Below are 17,114 nucleotides of genomic sequence, written 5' to 3' on the forward strand. Positions count from 1 at the left end.
ACAGGTGGGCGCACGCTGCCCAACCAACAGACAGAATCGGTACAGTGCAACGCAAAAAAAATGCGATGAGGTTTGTCGAAAGACATTGCAAAAAAAGGACAGCAATATAATGATGAGTTATAATACACCATCTATTGAGCAAACCAGTGAAGCTATGAAGCTTTCATTTTGTTTCTATGGATATTCGATTTTCCAGTCGTTTAAGCTTAATCTGTGGCGCTTGAGAAAGATCCACCAAGCTCGGTACACGTTCTTAACAAGCCATCAAGTTCCATCGTAACCATACACATCAAGCTAACCAGCCGCAAAGTTCCAGAGAGTACCGTGTGCTCATTAAAAAGCGTCCTAGTTCCACAAAGTAACGCTTCGCTTGGCTAATGAGACGTTTCACCTTTCGCCACTTACCGGCGGAACGCAGGTGCTTCCTACCCATCTTTGAGCAGAATGAGAATGCTTTTTAGTTTAGAATAGTTTAGTCATAGGCGAAAGTTCCTAAATAGCCAGCTCGTACTTTATAGCTGATTTGTGGCTGTTTAACGAAAAATCGTTCCAATGTTGTACTTTGTGGGTTTTATGTTCGTATGCATGGACGTAATTACAACGGCGAAGACGATTCACTTTGCATCGACATAACATATAAAAACTTTATTCCCTAATTATACAATCTTAATCCACGGGCCCGTGTTCAATCCTATCTGCCCTAGCTCAGCCGCACGAATGTTGCTGCTCTCTCTCTTCGCTCCCTTATCCTCTCCTTTTGCTTCTCTGGTCAGCGACCCGGGAACTCACGCACACATCATAAGACAGCCGTCGACTGCTGTCGGTGAGTGGCACACCCAGGTGGACAGAAAGGCTAAGTCTGATCGGACCACAACAGTGGGTGATTAAGAGATAGACGGAAGTTTGTGGAACTATGGAGCTTTTTAAGAAGCACATGGTACCCTCAGGAACCTTGTGGCTGATTAGCCTGGCCGGCCTTCAGGGCCGCGAAGGAATACGCAGACTCTGCGTCACAAGCCGTCCGTACGGGTTTCAAAGCCTGTTCGAAGGCAATATCGATTCGCTAGAGCTTGTGAGGTTAAAAACACTGACCAATGCAGACCGAACAGCCTATTGCAGGAAATACGTTGATGTGCATCCATTGTTCATGCGCTTTACAGAAGAGGAGCGGACAAAAGCAGCAGACAAGATCTCTGCTATAGTGGAAAAATCATCCAACGAGTATTTTATGGTGCCTTTGTTTTTAAAACTAGGCGTAGAATACATTGTTGACAGAGTGCTGAGCACGAACGATATTGAAGCTTTTCTTCAGCCTGGCCTGGATTTAGATGCGAGCTTGATACTACCATCCAACAAACTGTTGCTGATGGAGTATGCCATCGACAGGACGTTTGCGATCGACAGCACAGACAAGGAAGGCAAAACGGAAGCTGCCTCTTACATTCCAAAAAACCGACAGGAGGCTGAGAGGAAAATGGCAACAATGAAAAAAATATATTCTCTATTGGCCATGGACTCGCTGACTAAGGACGATCTGTTGGATCCAGAGGAGCAGCAGACACTTTATCCAGAGGCCATGGACACAGCAGAGATGAAGTTCTTCGACTGTATGCAGAGGATCCTTTCGAACGGCCGTCCGACATCTCCTGGAAAGCAAAATATTAGGCACAGGAGGTTTAGCTCATGTGACGAATCAGTAATAATCCCTTCGTTGGTGTTGGATACTGCCATATGCTTGACACGTTAGCCAGTTTCGAGAAGAATTTGTCTGCACCCCTGTTTGTTAAGTTGAGTATTAAGCTAAACTGAGCTGAGTTAAGGAAGGCTGTACTCATGCCCCACCAAGAAGGTGTTCGACAGCGATCCCTAGCTCGGCATAAGGCGCAGGGGAGCATAGTGAACGCAATGGCTGGATCAGGTGAAGCGAGATCGATGTGTCGGAGATCGGGTGTCTACATGGATGGGAAGTTACTGCCAGGGACCGAGCATTCTGGACAATGATTGTTAACCGGGCCATGTCACATCTATCGTGAAAAGAGAGCCAAGAGAGAGAGAAAGAGAGAGAGTGTTTCATCAGCACACCCGAAGTGCTGAAAGTCACTCAATGGCAACATGAAATGGTTAATTCAGCAACTGTTTGACGTCTCCTTCCCACTCTGCGCCATCCACAATCCGTCCAGTGCATGTTCTTTCCCCTCCAGTACAACGGTTCAATCGAATTCCATCCGTTTCGTGGTCTGTTTTTCGTGTCTTCATCCTTTATTACCCGTCACAATGCGGCTGCTACACATGTCCGTAGCAGTAGTGTTGTTGTAACAGCGCCTTAACCTGCCTTATCGCTACAAATAATGTTGTCCTAGTACGAGCTGATCTCCGTAATTGCTTGAGTGTTTGCTATTCCCCTGATACGGTACTTTCTTGTTGCCTCGCTGGGTGCTATAACACCTCTTTGTCCGAAACGCTCGCGGAACCACCGTCACTGCGAGCTGCGCTGCTCAAGTATGACCACACATCCTGCTAGATTCGTCATCGTCTACCAGCGTGCACATATATAAGTGTACAAAATACAAACAAAAGCTTACCAAAAAGGGCTTGAAAAGAGTTACAACTTTCAGGACGATCGACTAAAAGCATTAAATAAATTATAAACCTAATCATCTCACGCGAACCGATATACACATATCGTAATTGTTGCTTGTTGAAGAGAACTATTCCACCCTACCTTGCGTCGTCGATGCCATTGTAATACCTCCAAGCGCAATATCTTCGACATTGTTTTCCACTTTATCTACTACGGAAGCTTCCTTCTCCGCCCGTCGTTCGTGATAAACATAATGATAATAATATACAATCGGGAGCAGGAGAAAACCTAACCATGGTCTGAATAACACAAGGCCGCCCCACCGAACCTAGATCAGTCCACGCTTCTTTTTGTAATCCTCCAGGTTGAGGGATCGTTTCGGGCCGGACTCTCGCACAGGCTTCTCAACCGGCTTGGGCAGCACATTGACGCTGCTTACTGCAAAGGAATAGGGCGCAAACAAGTTGATGAGTTTAGTAAAGCGTGTTGAACGAAGACTTTTCTCGGCTACTTACTCGGTAGTGGCACTTCCAGATCGATGTCAAAGTCGTGCAGCGAGTACAGGTTGTTGTCCGCCGTCCCCTGGTTTGGTTTCTTTTCCTCGGACTTTTTCTTGCCCGCCTGGCCGGGCGGTGGTGGCGCCTGCATCGGCAACATTGGCGTATCGTCCCGTTTGTCGTCCTTTTTGAAGGACATGCGCGGTTGCGTCTGGCGCCGGGTGAACGGATCCTCAATCTTGAGACCTCGTGTGGCCCGTTTCTCCTCCATGATCGCTTTCTCCGCGTCCTCCACGTTGCGCTTCCGGTTGCGATCGTTGATGTACGAGATCAGACTGATGCTGCTGCTGCGCTTTTTGTCCAGCGTGCTTGCCCGCTCTTCAATTTCCTGGATCTGCGAGTTTAGCTCTCGCGCCAGATCGTCCTCACCTCGTAGCTGGGCCGCATCACGTTCCTGTAATTAGATGGAAATGGTTTTATAAAATCAATTATTGTGTTTGAAGTTATAAAAAATAACTCTCAAAGCTGATAACATCATATGTAAAGAAACTAATGTTCAATGTAGCACTCATCACTGCAAGACTAAACCATTAACACTTTGACCGCCGGCCTGACGTCACAGTTTTTGAGTGAGCACGTAGCGCATGGCAAGAGAGCGATGAGAGCGACAGTTTCTCGTACCATTGTTATCACTCTTTTGATTCATTGCGATAAGCGGCGTAGCGCATGTCGTTCTCGTTCTCTCTTTCCTACCTCATTCGTTCTCAAGAGAATCACTGAGCGCCAGATGCAAAGCTGAACGGTGAGCAAAACCGTCATGCGAATGTATATGACACGGCGCTTAAAGTGTTAAAGGAAGAATGGAGACGCCCAGTTGTTGACGATTTCGGTATGGCTGCGTACTGCAACTTTCGGGGGAGTTTTTGGCTGCGACCCTACAGGGCTTACCCACTAACACTACCCACCTTCATGAGGATCGTCTTCTTCATCGCGTAGTTGGTCGGATGGGCACGGAACCGGTTCTTCTCCTCCACCAGCCGGTCGATGTCCGCATCCTTGAACTCGTAATGGGACGCCTCCTTGATGTCGCGCTGCTTCCGCTCGATCATATCGACCGTCGGTAGCGGTGTCCCGGTGGCCTCACACACCGTCAGCCACTTCTGGTACTCCGTGTCGGAAAAGTCCTGGTTCGACACGAACTCCAGCCGAAACACGCGCTCCTGGCTGCCGTGCTTCAACTTGAAGCCCTTGTTCGTCCGGCTGCGCCCAAACTGGTAGATCTTGGCCGTCTCGACCACGCCAACGATCTCGGCCACGCGGTACACCGGCTTGCCCTGATTGTTGCCGATGTTGATCCGCACGAAGCAGTTCATCACGGTCGGCTCGAAGATGGGCAGGTTGATGAAGCGTTCCAGCTTGTGGCGCGAGATGCGCAGCTTGTTCAGTTCCGCGTTCGAGCTGATGGCGACCGGTTTCCGGCTGCTCGACCCCGACCCGGACCCGGATCCCGACCCCGACCCGGACCCAGCGCCCGAGCCGGCCTTCTTTTCCTTGTCCTCGCCCTCGGAGTCGCTGGACGAGCGACTGTCGCTCCCGCTGCCACTGTCCCCGCTGCCGCCCGAGCGAGAGCGCCGGTCGCCACGCGCCTTCTTCTCCCGCTCGTTTCCACCGTCATCGTCGTCATCGTCCGAGCTGCCCGAATCGTCGGAATAGATGTCGGACGCCTTGAGCTTCATCTGCGACTTGCCACCGGGCACGTCGGCCAGCTCCTCCTTGTCCTCCTGCTGGCTGGCGTCCTGCTTTCGCTGTGCCTCGCGCTTCGCTTCCTCCTCCTCCCGTTTCGCCTTGCCCTCGCGCTTCGCCTTCAGCATTGCCATCGCGTTGCTGCGCTTGTCGTCCGTGCGGTTCATCTCGACCGTCTTTTTGCGCTCCTTTGACCGTTCCTTTGGATCGAAGTATTCCGAAGCACTCGAAACTAAAAATACATAAAATAACATCCAAGATCGATAAGTCGTGTCGTAAATCGAAGCCCACGGCAACCCCTTTGCTTACCGTCATCGCCTTTCTTCTCCGGGGACGAGGAAGGACTGTCCGCTCCCATCCCACTGCCCTCTTCGGACGTATCCATCGGCACGGGGCCGGACATGTCACCAGCCGATTTGGCCGTCGTCTGGGCAGCCAAAGCCGCCGCAGCAGCTGCCGCCGACGCGGCCGCCGCTGCTGCCGCATTAGCAGCCGCTGCCTGTGCCGCTGCCTGGGCCGCTGCGGCTGCCTTCTTGCGCTCGCGCTCGGCGTTGGCCGCCGCAGCCGCAGCAGCCGCCTTTTTCTGTGCCTTCTTCTTTTCCTTCTTTTTCTTCTTGTGCTCCGGCTGCGCTTGCTTGTCGCGCGCCCGCTCCGCCCGCTTGGCCAGCTTCAGCTTCCGCTCGATCTCCCAGCGCGTCTTCATGACGTCGCGCCGCTCGATACGCTTGAAGATCTCCGTCTCGCGCTCCTTCTCCGACAGCGCATTCAGCCGCGCTCGGTCCGCATCGTCGCCCATCAGGTTTTCGTCGTACCCATCGTTGAATTCGGAATCGCTGCTACTGCTGCTGCTACTGCTGCTGTCACTGTCGTCGCTGCTGTTTCCATCGCTCGACTCGTCCTCGCTCGGTGCCGGCTTACCCGCGGCAGCAGCAGCAGCAGCACCCTTGCGGGCCTTTTCCGAGTCGGACGATACCTGACCTTCTTCCGGCTCGGACCCGTCACCTGCGTCGATCGGCTGTTTGCGCTTCACACCTCCTCCTCCTGCTCCGGCCATTGCTGTGTTGCCAGCGGCGGTCGCCGGCACATTGGGGCCTCGTTTGCGATCATGCTCCTCGCCTTCGCCCTCCGACTCGGAGGATGACGTTGGTTTTCCTCCCTTTCGCTTGCGCTTTGCCACCGCTTCCGAGCCGGACGCTTCGTCCTCTTCCTCCTCCTCTTCCTCCTCGTCATCGTCGTCATCGTCCGAGTCCGAGCCGGACCCGGAGCCGGAGTCCGATCCGGATCCGGACCGGTTGTGACTGGCATGGTTCGGCGAGGCGGACGCCAAGCGGGTTGTCTTCTTCTTCTTGGCCAATGAAAGCAGTTCCTGAGGAGGGAGTGGGCGAGGAGATTTCGCGTTAGCAGGAAAATCAAGCTTTCAACGACCCCTCCCCTCAACACTTACCGAATCGAGATCGGAACCGGAATCCGAATCACTGCTGCTTTCCGAATCGATCATAGCCTGTGGTTTGCGTTTCACCATCTTTGTTGTTGCTGTGCTGCCTGTGACTGTATGTGTTTGCTGAGGTGCGTGCGTGTATGCGTGTGTGCGTGCAAGAGCTGTGATTTTTTAATTTCAGCAGTAAAGATGAACGCTCGGAAAACTGCTGCGGTCCGCTTTTTCTCTGATTCGCAATTCGGTGTGACCTTTCAACGAACGGAATGCACACACAAGCGCGCGAGCTCGCCTTTACGCTGGGTAACACGCTACTTCCCTTGCAAGCCCACTGACACACTGGACGCTCTTCCGACGGGGGGAATGCGGCAGCTGGGACCGCTTTTATCCGGTGTTCTAGACGGTCCGACGGTCAACAATTTACCTGCCTCCAGCACGGAAACTTTCTGTCCGTTGCAGGTTGATCACTTTCCGGCTAAAATTGCTGGCGTTGCTGTGATGGTTACGCGATTCGCTCTAGCCCAGCCCGGCCACTTTTTCTCGATCGAAGCACAAGATGACAACAACCACGGTTGCTTTTGCTAGCAGACAAGTATGGCGCATCGTTCCTCTCTTTCGCGCGCTGACAGCCGTTGCAAATGTCAAGCGGCACTGTTCGAAAAACAAGTCAAGGTGAGTAGAGGTGATGTGTACTGATATTTGTTTGAAAATAGTTTTTTAGCACATTGTGAGGGAGAGATTTTACTACATTTGTGCATCTAGAAATCGTTCTTTGTTGCTAAAATAATAACCAAAGAAAAATAGTGGCCATATTTTACAGATCACGTAAAAATATACGCAACAAATTGCAAACGTGAAATATTTAGTACAGAGACCGTCCCACCGTGCTGCACACCTCGGGCTGTCATCGAAACGCGCGTTCGAACAAAAAGAAGTAGAGAAAGACAGAAAAAAAACCACTCACATACACACCAGCGACAAACGAAAAGCAGACAACACACGCACGGGATCCAGACAGAGGTACGAAAAGTGTTGGCAATCGAGTCCTGACGATCCTTTTTTGCGCCTATCCCGTGCCCCGCCAGCTGCTCGTTTTGCTGGAAGTCTGCGATTGCCGAATTCGAGGGTGGTTTGTGCAGGTTAAGTCCGTACGGAATGGAATAGGCCACGGTCGTATCGCCACCACACCAACCACCTACATCAACCAGTGTCATATTGTTGTGAAAAAACGCAAAGAAGAAAAAAAAAGACACACACACACATTGTGATATCGTGTGGTGAGGTGGGGGGAAAACAGTCCCCAAAACGACGGCGTTTGTGTAGATCCCGCTGATTCCCGCGGGGGGGCGAACAGGAACAGACAGCAAAACAAAGAGCAACCAGCGTAAAGCATGAGAGCACAACGACGGCACAACGGCTGCGGGAACAATCGAGTAACGAAGGCTGTCGTCGTTGTCGTCGGATCGCAGTTGGCTGGTCCGCTTTGCTGCCAGTGAAATTGGCATTCCGCCTGCTCGAGGTAACCCACGCAAAACGCAATTAAGCATTAACAGATCCAGCCGTGACGACGCTCGCTAGGGTTTGTCTGCCACTTTCGGTCTCGGTTGCTCCAAATCTCCAGTGTTTGAGTGCGTGTGTTGAGGAGAAACAACCCGTTCCCGTCCAGCTGAATATACTGAGCGCCACTGTCGAGTGTGGTAAGTCCCCGTTTCATCCTCCCAATTCACTCCCTTACCATATTGAAGTTTGTACCATCAAATTGCTCATTAAGCCCATCTGTTTGCTTTGCTTATGTTGAACCTCTCTTGTTTTAGTTTTGCTCCCAGCGCTGTTTCAATTCTTGCCTTTGCCGTGCATCTAGTCTGGCCTGAAACAACCCAGCGCCCAGGTTCATCCGTATCCGTGTTCCGTCATAAGCCTGCGTGTATGCTGGTCGCGCACGCCTGCGTGAGGTGCTGCATGGTGTGATGTTCTCAAACGGGCTTCCGTGCAATCTAACATTTCCCAGCTGTCTCGGTGTGCCAAAGGATAGTGGAAGCGACGAGCTGCTGCCGACCAGCATGGGAAGCCGCGAACCGGTCATCCTCAACGTGTACGACATGGTGAGTGGTCTGGGGGGAGGGAGAAAAGGTAGCATAAGCGCAACGCACACAGCGATTGATTCAATCTCATCTTCGCCTTTGCAGTACTGGATCAACGAATACACCACCTCGATCGGGCTCGGTGTGTTCCACTCCGGGGTGGAAGTGTTCGGGACGGAGTTTGCCTACGGTGGCCATCCGTTTCCGTTTACCGGCGTGTTCGAAATATCGCCCCGCGATCACGACGAGCTCGGTGATCAGTTTCGGTTTCGGTACGCGGCAAGCTTGGCTAGCAGGAGAAAGCAAAACCGGTACTTACTCTACTCCTTGTTTCGCTTGCAGGCAAAGCATTCAGATTGGCTGCACAGATTTTACCGAGGAGGAGGTGCGGCGTATCGTGGAAGAGCTGGGCAACCAGTTCCGGGGCGACCGGTACCATCTGATGAACAACAACTGTAACCATTTTTCCGGCGCATTGACACAGGTGGGTTTGGGTGGTGAAGGGATGCTGGCGTGCGACGAGGCTACTAACTCTTGCTGATAATCCGACAGATCCTTTGCGGACAGGAAATACCCAGCTGGGTGAACCGGTTAGCACACTTTAGCTCGTGCGTACCCTTCCTTCAACGCTGCTTACCAAAGTGAGTTACATTTTGGGGCGAGCTCGTGCGACAGCTCACCGGTCACGTCTAATCGCGTGTTTTCTTTTCCACTTTCCCGCTTTTATGTTTGCCGCAGAGAATGGCTAACGCCGAATGCCTTACAACAATCGATAACCGCCATACAGGATCGCGACTCTGACTCGAGCCCCTTCTGAGAGTAGCTGGATCGATTCGGCGCGTAATGACGATACCTCTCCCTTCACTACTGTAATGTCTACCTTTAAACACAAACACACACACACTCACACTACCACTACCATCTACAACTACTGCTGGAAAAGGGCAGACTACTGCCAACCAATTGTACCAGAACCAGCCCCGGTGCAGTGTCCGTTAAACCGTTTTTCTTTGCTGTTTCCCTCTGTTTACTTACCTTTTAGCTACTTACGGCGGGACTGGTCACGCCAGTTTAAACTTTCCACCGTTAAACTAAATTAAAAAAGTGTCAGCAAAACAATCTTCCACCGATGGACGATCGCCGGCCGATCGATTGGTGATGGAACCGGAAACGGCTGTGGGGTGTTGCGTTGCACAGAATTTTACGGCCTACGTTTAGCGATCGCAGCAGAGAGAATTTGGTGGAAAATGTGTGCTTTTTCCTCAGCTAGAGAAGATGTTCGGTTTTTCTTTCTTTACTTTAGCAAAACATAAATGCACCGAACGAGTAAGCGAAAACGATAGATCAAAAACACACGGTACTGGAGATTATTTGTAATTGTGTTTTCTATTTGATCGGTATAGATTTTACAGGAAACGAGGAGTGAGAATAAGTTTGGTATTTTTTTTTTTATTATTTCTATCCTCACACTGGAGAAAAAAAGAGTTGTTCTGCTCTAAACGATTAAAATTAGGGCGATTTTACCCAAACATAGCTGACCCGTACGGTGCAACTCGTTCAAACCATCACAAAATAAGTTTTAAAAAATCAAACAAACAACCGTCTTCGAGCTAATCCGTAATCCTGTCGAACCGCGTTTTCTGCAGCAATCGAGGCATCGTTTACAAAACTGAAAGAGCTAGGATTATTTAACAAAACAAAGAAGATATTACTTGGATTCTCACACTTACTTTTAACCGGAAAACGAATAGAAAAAACTGCACCACCACCCCCCAAACATCAGCCCATAGTAAAGTAGTGTGAAACATGCGTGTGTGGTTACGTGCGTGTGTAGTAGTTCCAACCGGTCGGGACTAGATGAGTAAAGCTTTATTACGGTGGCAAGCCACTAACCTACTCCCCCAAAATTCGTTAACATAAGAGAGAAGGAGAGAAAGAGAGAAAGAGAGAAAAAATGCAACCAATAAACCCCCGAGGTTGGTGAACATGTTCTGAGATATAAGGATTAAAACGGTAGGGAAGATAAATCGGCATCGAGAGTAGCAAACTGGTAAACTAGGGCCGTGTGCCGGGTTCCTACATCCAGCCCCAGGCCCCAGAATCTATTTAGCAAAGTAAACTTAACGAACTTTATAGAGTGAATCAGTTAGTTGTACGCGTGGTACGGGTACTAAATGGCATGTGTTACACTTTCGGTAGAGCGGCGATGATCGCGATGACAGATAATAATCGTTAACCTGAGATTAAATTAATTGACTATTGCGCGGATATTACGCGCGCGTACGTTGTGAAACAGTGAACAGAGATTTAGAGTTTATCGGAGTAAAACGTGTGGACACCATTATTGCTACTAAAACATCAAATACTACTACTACTACTACTACTACTATTACCACTACTACCAACACTACTAGTACTAAAAAAAAGAACAGCAAACTATTGTGTTTGTTAGATGCTGAAGATCTTCGTCTCGAACCCGTTGAGCACAGGTGGTTCAGGTTTTGCCATAAGATTTAAGCTGTGTCAGGCGGGGAATGAATGGAAAGGCGAAGTTACTCATGCTATGCACTTGCAGGGTGCACAAATTGCCAAGAGATAATGGTGTGCAGAGACAGACTGGCCGAGAAGTATTACGAATCTACCGAACGTTCACACCAAAATTAGTTGACACGGTTAGGCGCGGTTTTTTTTTCGGTTTTTCGGAATCCACTTTTTGACTTCGGTTTTGATCAGATTGGATACGGAGGGACCGCAACTGGAGGCCGTGTGTTCAAGGATATTACAGTACATCAAACACAATCAAGTACCGAGTAGTTTGTAGCGTGCGCGTCGAAGAGGACTGGCAATCACTGGCTGGTTAGTGTTTTGTTTATCGTTTTGTTTGGTCAAACTGATATTCAGTTATGTTTGCCGAGTGGGTGTGTTCCTCGGGGAGAAGATCACTGTTAATACACCACCACGTGGACGCGCAACCGGGAGTATGCACCCCAGCATCTCCGGAGCTGAACATTCAATGCCGCGCTCTCTTTCTCTTCCTCTGAAACTATAGAGCCTAGCAGCAAATACCTACTCATAAGTGAAAAAACCCGAAAAAATGGTAACGCGAGGAAGCAGAAATTAAGAAACACTCAAAAACGAAGTAAACTAAATCGAACAAATGTATAATTAATGAATAAAAACAAACAGATGCAGTTAAGGAAGAAGTGGACAAGCGAAAACAATGCAACACAGAAACGGAGCAGTATAGAGCAGTTGAGAAGTAGAGCCGGAGCAACTAATTATTGCGCGTGAGATCGTCTTGTTGCTATTGCAGCAGCAGCAGCTATTAATTATATCGTTACAGTAACTCATCTTAATCCACCGGGCTCCGATGCCATCGTGACCACGATCGATTGACCCCGCCAGGGGAGCCCTCTTTGTTCTCGTGTGCAAAAAAAGGGCAAAGGGTAGTGAGCGGCGGCTCGATCTCAGGGTGGTACGGTGGTGAAGTTGATTTAATTAAAAATTTATATTTTTTTCTCCCCCCATTCTCAACAGACTGCCGGACCTACAATGTTCATCCGATCGGTTCGGTACTCTACCCGCTCCCGCTGCGGATGTCAGTCAGTGCCAGTTGCGGAAGAAATGTTGCAAATAATTGGCGCAATTAATTAATTTAAAAAGAAACGCCGGTTCTTATACACACACAGTGTGCCGAGTCCGTCAGTTGCCGAAGGGGTCGCAAAAGTGTCGCCTTGGGGAGTGGAATTCGCGAAAGGGCCGGCTGAGAATAGGTTCGCTTGACGGACGTTGATTAATATACGGAGGGCGACGTTGTCTTCTAGTTTGCGGGAAGAATGTGCCGAAAGCGGTCTCAGGCTTGCGATTCACAAACTACATTGAGATTATTGGACGTACATTGTGGGAACCAGCTTGAGAGAGCTGAAACTCCCACAAGGTTGGTTTGCAACCTTAAGATGTACGGAAGAACTTCAGACTTCTCTGCTTGTCGACTTTGGAGAAGAAGAATTATGAAATTCTAGCATTGGAGATTGTCAAAGCTAACGATATCGACATGTTTGAAATCCAGATGAAGGTTTTGGCTTGGGAACTTCATTTGGGTCTTTGGATCCAGAAATGCAGAGAATAAAGAAAATGTCTATGTTCCTCAGAAGCAGATCCCGGGAAGAGATGACCCAGAAGAACAACGTTTTGTTGGAGCAGGATATCGATCGTGGTGATCAGTGAGATATTCAGAAGGTCAGACGACTGGTTGCTTTGGTTACAGCTCTCCTAAGTGCTTTATTCCTACAAAAAACTCCACGATGGCAAACGCTACGGACAATCCCAAACAAGATACGGCCACCGGTGACATCCCTATCGCCCCACCCACACTGTGACCGTTACCCCACCCCATACTATAATCAAAGCCATCGGTGGGAATCATATTGTCCGTAATGAGTCCACCATCACCGTCCCCAGGCTCGCTGTACTCGAGCGTTTCCGTCGTCTGCACCGAAGAGGACGACGACGTATCGGCCTCACTGCCCGGTTCGATCTCCACCTCACCGCCCGTAGCAAAGCGCAGAATGTTGCTCGGATCGCTCCACCCGTACCGGTTCCGAGATAGCACGATCACCTCGTACACGCTGGTCGGCTGCAGACCCTCGAGCGTGTAGCCACTGGAGTGCAGCGGTCCGTACGACCCGTCCGACGGGATGATGAGCTCCTTCCAGGCGAACTGCTGGGGCAGGGTGCGCCTTCCCGGCGTAACGTTACCCGACGGTACGCGCCGAAACTTGAGCTTGTACTCGATCAGCGGCGAGTGGCTCTCCGTCTGCCAGATGAAGTTGTGCCGGGTCGGGGAGGACATCTCGGCCGCCGGCTTGAAGCTGGCCACCATCGGCCGCCCGGTCAGCTCGAGCTGCGCCCCGGCAATGCCGACCCGATTGCCCGCCTTACACTCGTACTGGCCGAGGTCGGCGTCGCGCAGACTCCGGATCGCCAGCTGATGCCGCTGCACCGTGTAGTACTGGTGCTTGGTAACGAGCGTGTCCAGCTTGACGATGCGCCGATCGTACACGACCGGCAGCCCGTGGTGGAACCAGTGGATCGATGCAGCCGGGTGTGCCGTCACCAGACACTCCAGCAGTCCCGTTTCGCCGATGCGCGTATGGACCGTCGGGCTTTTCACCTCAATCTCCGGCACAACTGCGAACGAACGGGGGAAGGTGGATGAGTTGGAATGCTGCCATTTTGGCATACCAGTTCCGGCAGTGTACCTACAGTTAACGATCACCTCGACTGCCGCACTGGCCGGTTCGCCGACACCGTTCGTGGCCGTACACTGGAGCGGCCCGGAGAAGGTGCGATCCTCGATCAGGACGTTCAGCTTGCGCTCATGCTCGAACGGTGCCGTAGCGTTTTCGTTCTGGAAATAGAGACCGAACAAGGAATTACTTGCCACTCGGAAGTGTGGAAGATGCTCCACTGTGTGCCCTACCTGCATCGTCCACTTGACGTACGGCTGTGGCATACCGGTCACCTGACATACGGCCTCCAGAATTTGTCCCACCCGAATATCTATTGGATCCTCCGGATAGATCGCTGCCGTCGCTTGAACTGCAGTAGAAGAGCGACAAGTTATCATCAAACATTCCAGGGTGGCAAGTACCACTTCAGGAATTCGGGGATTCCCAGAGAAACTACTTACACTGCACCTCGATGGCGTGATGCTGCGACGCCTTGCCCCCGTCGGTCATGATCTCGCACGTGTAGTCGCCCGTATCGTCCGTCTGCACCTCCGTCACCTCGAGGCTACCGTTCGGCCAGAGGCGCATCCGTGGCGGTGTCCGCAGGTCCGGATAGCGTGAGTCGACCAGCAGCAGATCATCGCGCGACCAGCGCACATACCGATAGGGAGCTGCCGAGAAACATGCCGAACCAGAGCAGAGAAGGGGTCAAGAAGGTGGCAACCCCTTGGGGAAAGAGGCAACACACAGTGCTGTCAATTGTATCATCTCGCTTTATGCGCCGCGATGCGGTTAATCTAATAGAGCGGACGCCGCGCACGGGCTATGCCTAGTAATTGATTTAATGGGCAAAACCCATTCCCCAAAAGCGGCAGAAGAGGAACACACAATGGGAGATGATAACGTGACACGAAGGAAAGAAAGAAAGAAATCACGCACAGGTCGTGATTTCTGAAAGCATTGTGAGACCTTGCGAAGGGTGAGAATTTTGAAGAGTTCTTGGGGAATGTGTACCTCGGGACCTTTGGTTCTCAGTTTTTTTTCTATTCCTTGCTGGGAGACTCACAGTGTCAAATTGACATCTGATGCTGAGTGCATGCCCAAGGGCGGGCATATGACATCAGAGTGCTTAATAACTCGCAATATACTCACCGTTATGATAGCACGGTAGCAGCACGGTATCGTTTTCGTACCGCTTGACCGTGGTCGGCACGCTCAGGAACGATCCGGCGGCAGGATTTCCGGTCACGATCTGCCGATTGGTGCCGAGGGCGGCCTGCAGCACCACGAACGCCACGGCAAGCTGGACCACGACCGGGCTGGCGGCCATCTGTGGAACCTGTGCTCTGTTCGCTGCGAAATAGAGTAGCTAATGGAAACGAAGCTGGTGGACGGGTTATGATCTGACCAATATGATGACGCGAACGAGTCAACGGCACGGCCAGTTACGGCGTGTGTAACACGATCCGCGGACGCGGGTTTTTGTTTGGATTATGTGGATTATGGAGAGTATGATGGTGCCAAGGGAGGTGCCGTTTCATCTTTCCAATGTCAACAGTTTTCCAACCTCCAACGCTTTCGTTGCAAACGGGGAAGCATCAGCGAGAGCGGGTGTGTGTGCTCTGTCCAGCTGTGGCCCCTTTAGCAAATGTCTTCAAATTGACAGCATGTGGGGATAAACACGCCATAAACAGTGTGGGAATGGTTGCATGCCATCGGAAAGACATTTCAGAAATGAAACGGCTGGCCTCTATCATTAAATCATTATCAAAGAGCGCGTGGGGGATTTTTTTTGTAGATCCCAAGACAAACTGACCGACTTCGGAGTTTGCCTTTTTTGGGAGTAGGCAGTAAACGAATGGCTCGTAAAACGGAATGACCATATGCCCCCCCATATAAACAACCAAACTCCTAAAGCAGACCAATTATTAGTGACCAAAAACGGGTGAATGGGATGATCGGGAGTTGATCAGAGCTAGCCATGATGGCTTAATTTTTGAAAATTACCACAAACTTATTAGTGGAAAGATCCGTTCGTTATTCCCGCTCGTTGCCTGCGCCGTGACCGTTGGCGCCAAACAGCGCTGGAGCGCTTGGGGCAGTCTTCATCAATTTGTCACACTTACCGCGGGTGGATCGTGATGGATCACTTGATTAACCCAACTCGTCACCTAACTGGTACGACACGGCCAGCTACCGCCCCTTTACCTCACGCTAATCGTTCAAATGTGCACACAGTGTCGGTTACTATTAAAATTTTCACTATTCACTATTCAAATCACTTGCCACTGGACCAGTATTATGATGGGACGATGAACAAAAAGCTGATGCTATCGTTGCACAACGTCCGGCACGGAATGAGGGTTCGTCCCTTTGCCCTGGCGGCTTCACTGTAACTGAGCACCAGCAGAATCCGTTGCGTTTTGATTTTTTTTTATGAACCTTATCGTATTTTTCTCACTCTCTTCTTTTTTCCGCTCTATTGTCGCCTTAATGTGCATAAAATGGGCCCGCGCTTTGCGAACAACTATCCATTGAAGCCACCAACATCCATGCGCTCTGCACACGTTGCGCCTAATTATTCGATGCACTATTGCCCGCTTTAGGCGTTGCTTTTTGTCACTTTGTAATTGCTGCTTTTCCGACCAACAAAAAAAAGGTTCTTCCCTCATACACTCACACACACACACACAAAGGGTCCGATGGTGCGGGCGGTTTTTTTTTGTCCCCCTGGTTCGAGCTCCGAGTCCGTACCGTCCGATCGATGATTAACGACTGCGGGATGCGTGCCGTTCGTCGGGCGGTTGCGTGCTTGGATGCGCTTGCCGGAGCGAACGCACGAACGAACGAATGAGTCGAGTGATCCAGCCGACGGTCCAGCCGCTACGGAATGTGCGCAACTGACCGATTCGGGGCAGGGTTGTCAAACTATGGTGGAGAAAAAACACAATATTATTTTGCTTTTTCTGTTTTTTTTTAAAGAATATTCTATTCCATTACATATGAAGTTGGATAAGAGATCCTGCACTATCCCTCAGAAAGGATTTCATCATTCACTATCCCTCAAAAGGGCTCTATGAAGATCCGACCTGAGGAAGCAGTTCACCTCAAAGAGCTCAATGCAAAACTAACCTGGGAAATCACTTCCCCCTAGAGAGCCTGTCGTGACGATCGCTACCGGGACTATATCATGCCTTTACATCACCAATACTCATAAACGCCTCTGAGCGAGACATGGATACTGTTCAAATCTGATGAATGTCTCTAAGCCGCGTTCGAGAGGAAGATCCTCAGCAGGAATGGTGATTCCGTATGTGTGGAAAGACTGTATAGGGGCCGAAACAATGATGAGCTGTCCATCTAACTCACTGCCGTATAGTACACGAAGCTCGCCAAACTCCAGTAAGCTGGTCATGTGATACGGATCGAACCCGAAGACCAAGCCCTTAAAGTCCTCCAAGCCGTTCACATGTGCGACATGATTGAAGATCTTAAATCAGCGATATTCGACACTCACCGTAGCAACCCTCTTATGGGCATCATGAA

General features: G+C 50.5%; 3 protein-coding genes across 5 annotated transcripts; 1 reads left to right on the plus strand and 2 right to left on the minus strand.

Moving 5' to 3' along the window:
• Positions 1 to 2,238: 2,238 nt before the first annotated feature.
• Positions 2,239 to 6,860, minus strand: LOC121599481 (RNA polymerase-associated protein Rtf1). Its single transcript, XM_041927316.1, has 5 exons — positions 6,266 to 6,860; positions 5,131 to 6,187; positions 4,044 to 5,053; positions 3,097 to 3,532; positions 2,239 to 3,019 (listed from the first exon to the last, which is right to left on the minus strand). The coding sequence occupies exons 1-5, from the start codon at positions 6,341 to 6,343 to the stop codon at positions 2,910 to 2,912; spliced, it is 2,691 nt and encodes an 896-aa protein (XP_041783250.1). The 5' UTR covers positions 6,344 to 6,860; the 3' UTR covers positions 2,239 to 2,909.
• A 349-nt stretch (positions 6,861 to 7,209) lies between these two features.
• On the plus strand, positions 7,210 to 9,702 carry LOC121598360 (deubiquitinase DESI2). The gene is made up of 6 exons (XM_041925067.1): positions 7,210 to 7,953; positions 8,071 to 8,358; positions 8,443 to 8,609; positions 8,680 to 8,821; positions 8,890 to 8,978; positions 9,076 to 9,702. The coding sequence occupies exons 2-6, from the start codon at positions 8,224 to 8,226 to the stop codon at positions 9,152 to 9,154; spliced, it is 612 nt and encodes a 203-aa protein (XP_041781001.1). The 5' UTR covers positions 7,210 to 7,953; positions 8,071 to 8,223; the 3' UTR covers positions 9,155 to 9,702.
• Positions 9,703 to 12,589: 2,887 nt separating this feature from the next.
• On the minus strand, positions 12,590 to 16,354 carry LOC121598358 (brother of CDO). 3 transcript variants are annotated; one of them, XM_041925056.1, is made up of 6 exons: positions 15,695 to 16,354; positions 14,721 to 14,921; positions 14,030 to 14,239; positions 13,820 to 13,938; positions 13,603 to 13,747; positions 12,590 to 13,527 (listed from the first exon to the last, which is right to left on the minus strand). In XM_041925056.1, the coding sequence occupies exons 2-6, from the start codon at positions 14,896 to 14,898 to the stop codon at positions 12,599 to 12,601; spliced, it is 1,581 nt and encodes a 526-aa protein (XP_041780990.1). In that variant the 5' UTR covers positions 14,899 to 14,921; positions 15,695 to 16,354; the 3' UTR covers positions 12,590 to 12,598. The 3 variants fall into 3 exon arrangements, with proteins under 3 accessions (XP_041780990.1, XP_041780989.1, XP_041780987.1); XM_041925055.1 differs by having other exon boundaries at positions 14,721 to 14,952; XM_041925053.1 differs by having other exon boundaries at positions 14,721 to 14,937; positions 15,695 to 16,353.
• Positions 16,355 to 17,114: the final 760 nt, after the last annotated feature.

The sequence above is a fragment of the Anopheles merus genome, chromosome 3L (assembly GCF_017562075.2).
Source record: "Anopheles merus strain MAF chromosome 3L, AmerM5.1, whole genome shotgun sequence".
NCBI lineage: Eukaryota > Metazoa > Arthropoda > Insecta > Diptera > Culicidae > Anopheles > Anopheles merus.

What these genes read in the sequence shown, in the direction of transcription:
- LOC121598358 (XM_041925056.1), bottom strand. Translation starts at nt 14,898, where the DNA reads ATGGCCGCCAGCCCGGTCGTGGTCCAGCTTGCCGTGGCGTTCGTGGTG. An exon ending in TCACGCCATCGAGGTGCAGT is followed by an intron (nt 13,939 to 14,029) that starts GTAAGTAGTTTC and finishes CTTCTACTGCAG; the next exon opens with TTCAAGCGACGGCAGCGATC. An exon ending in ACGTCAAGTGGACGATGCAG is followed by an intron (nt 13,748 to 13,819) that starts GTAGGGCACACA and finishes CTCTATTTCCAG; the next exon opens with AACGAAAACGCTACGGCACC.
- LOC121598360 (XM_041925067.1), top strand. Translation starts at nt 8,224, where the DNA reads ATGTTCTCAAACGGGCTTCCGTGCAATCTAACATTTCCCAGCTGTCTC. An exon ending in TTTCCGGCGCATTGACACAG is followed by an intron (nt 8,822 to 8,889) that starts GTGGGTTTGGGT and finishes ATAATCCGACAG; the next exon opens with ATCCTTTGCGGACAGGAAAT. An exon ending in CTTCAACGCTGCTTACCAAA is followed by an intron (nt 8,979 to 9,075) that starts GTGAGTTACATT and finishes TGTTTGCCGCAG; the next exon opens with AGAATGGCTAACGCCGAATG.
- LOC121599481 (XM_041927316.1), bottom strand. Translation starts at nt 6,343, where the DNA reads ATGGTGAAACGCAAACCACAGGCTATGATCGATTCGGAAAGCAGCAGT. An exon ending in CCGGTTCCGATCTCGATTCG is followed by an intron (nt 6,188 to 6,265) that starts GTAAGTGTTGAG and finishes CTCCCTCCTCAG; the next exon opens with GAACTGCTTTCATTGGCCAA. An exon ending in TCTGGAAGTGCCACTACCGA is followed by an intron (nt 3,020 to 3,096) that starts GTAAGTAGCCGA and finishes ATTCCTTTGCAG; the next exon opens with TAAGCAGCGTCAATGTGCTG.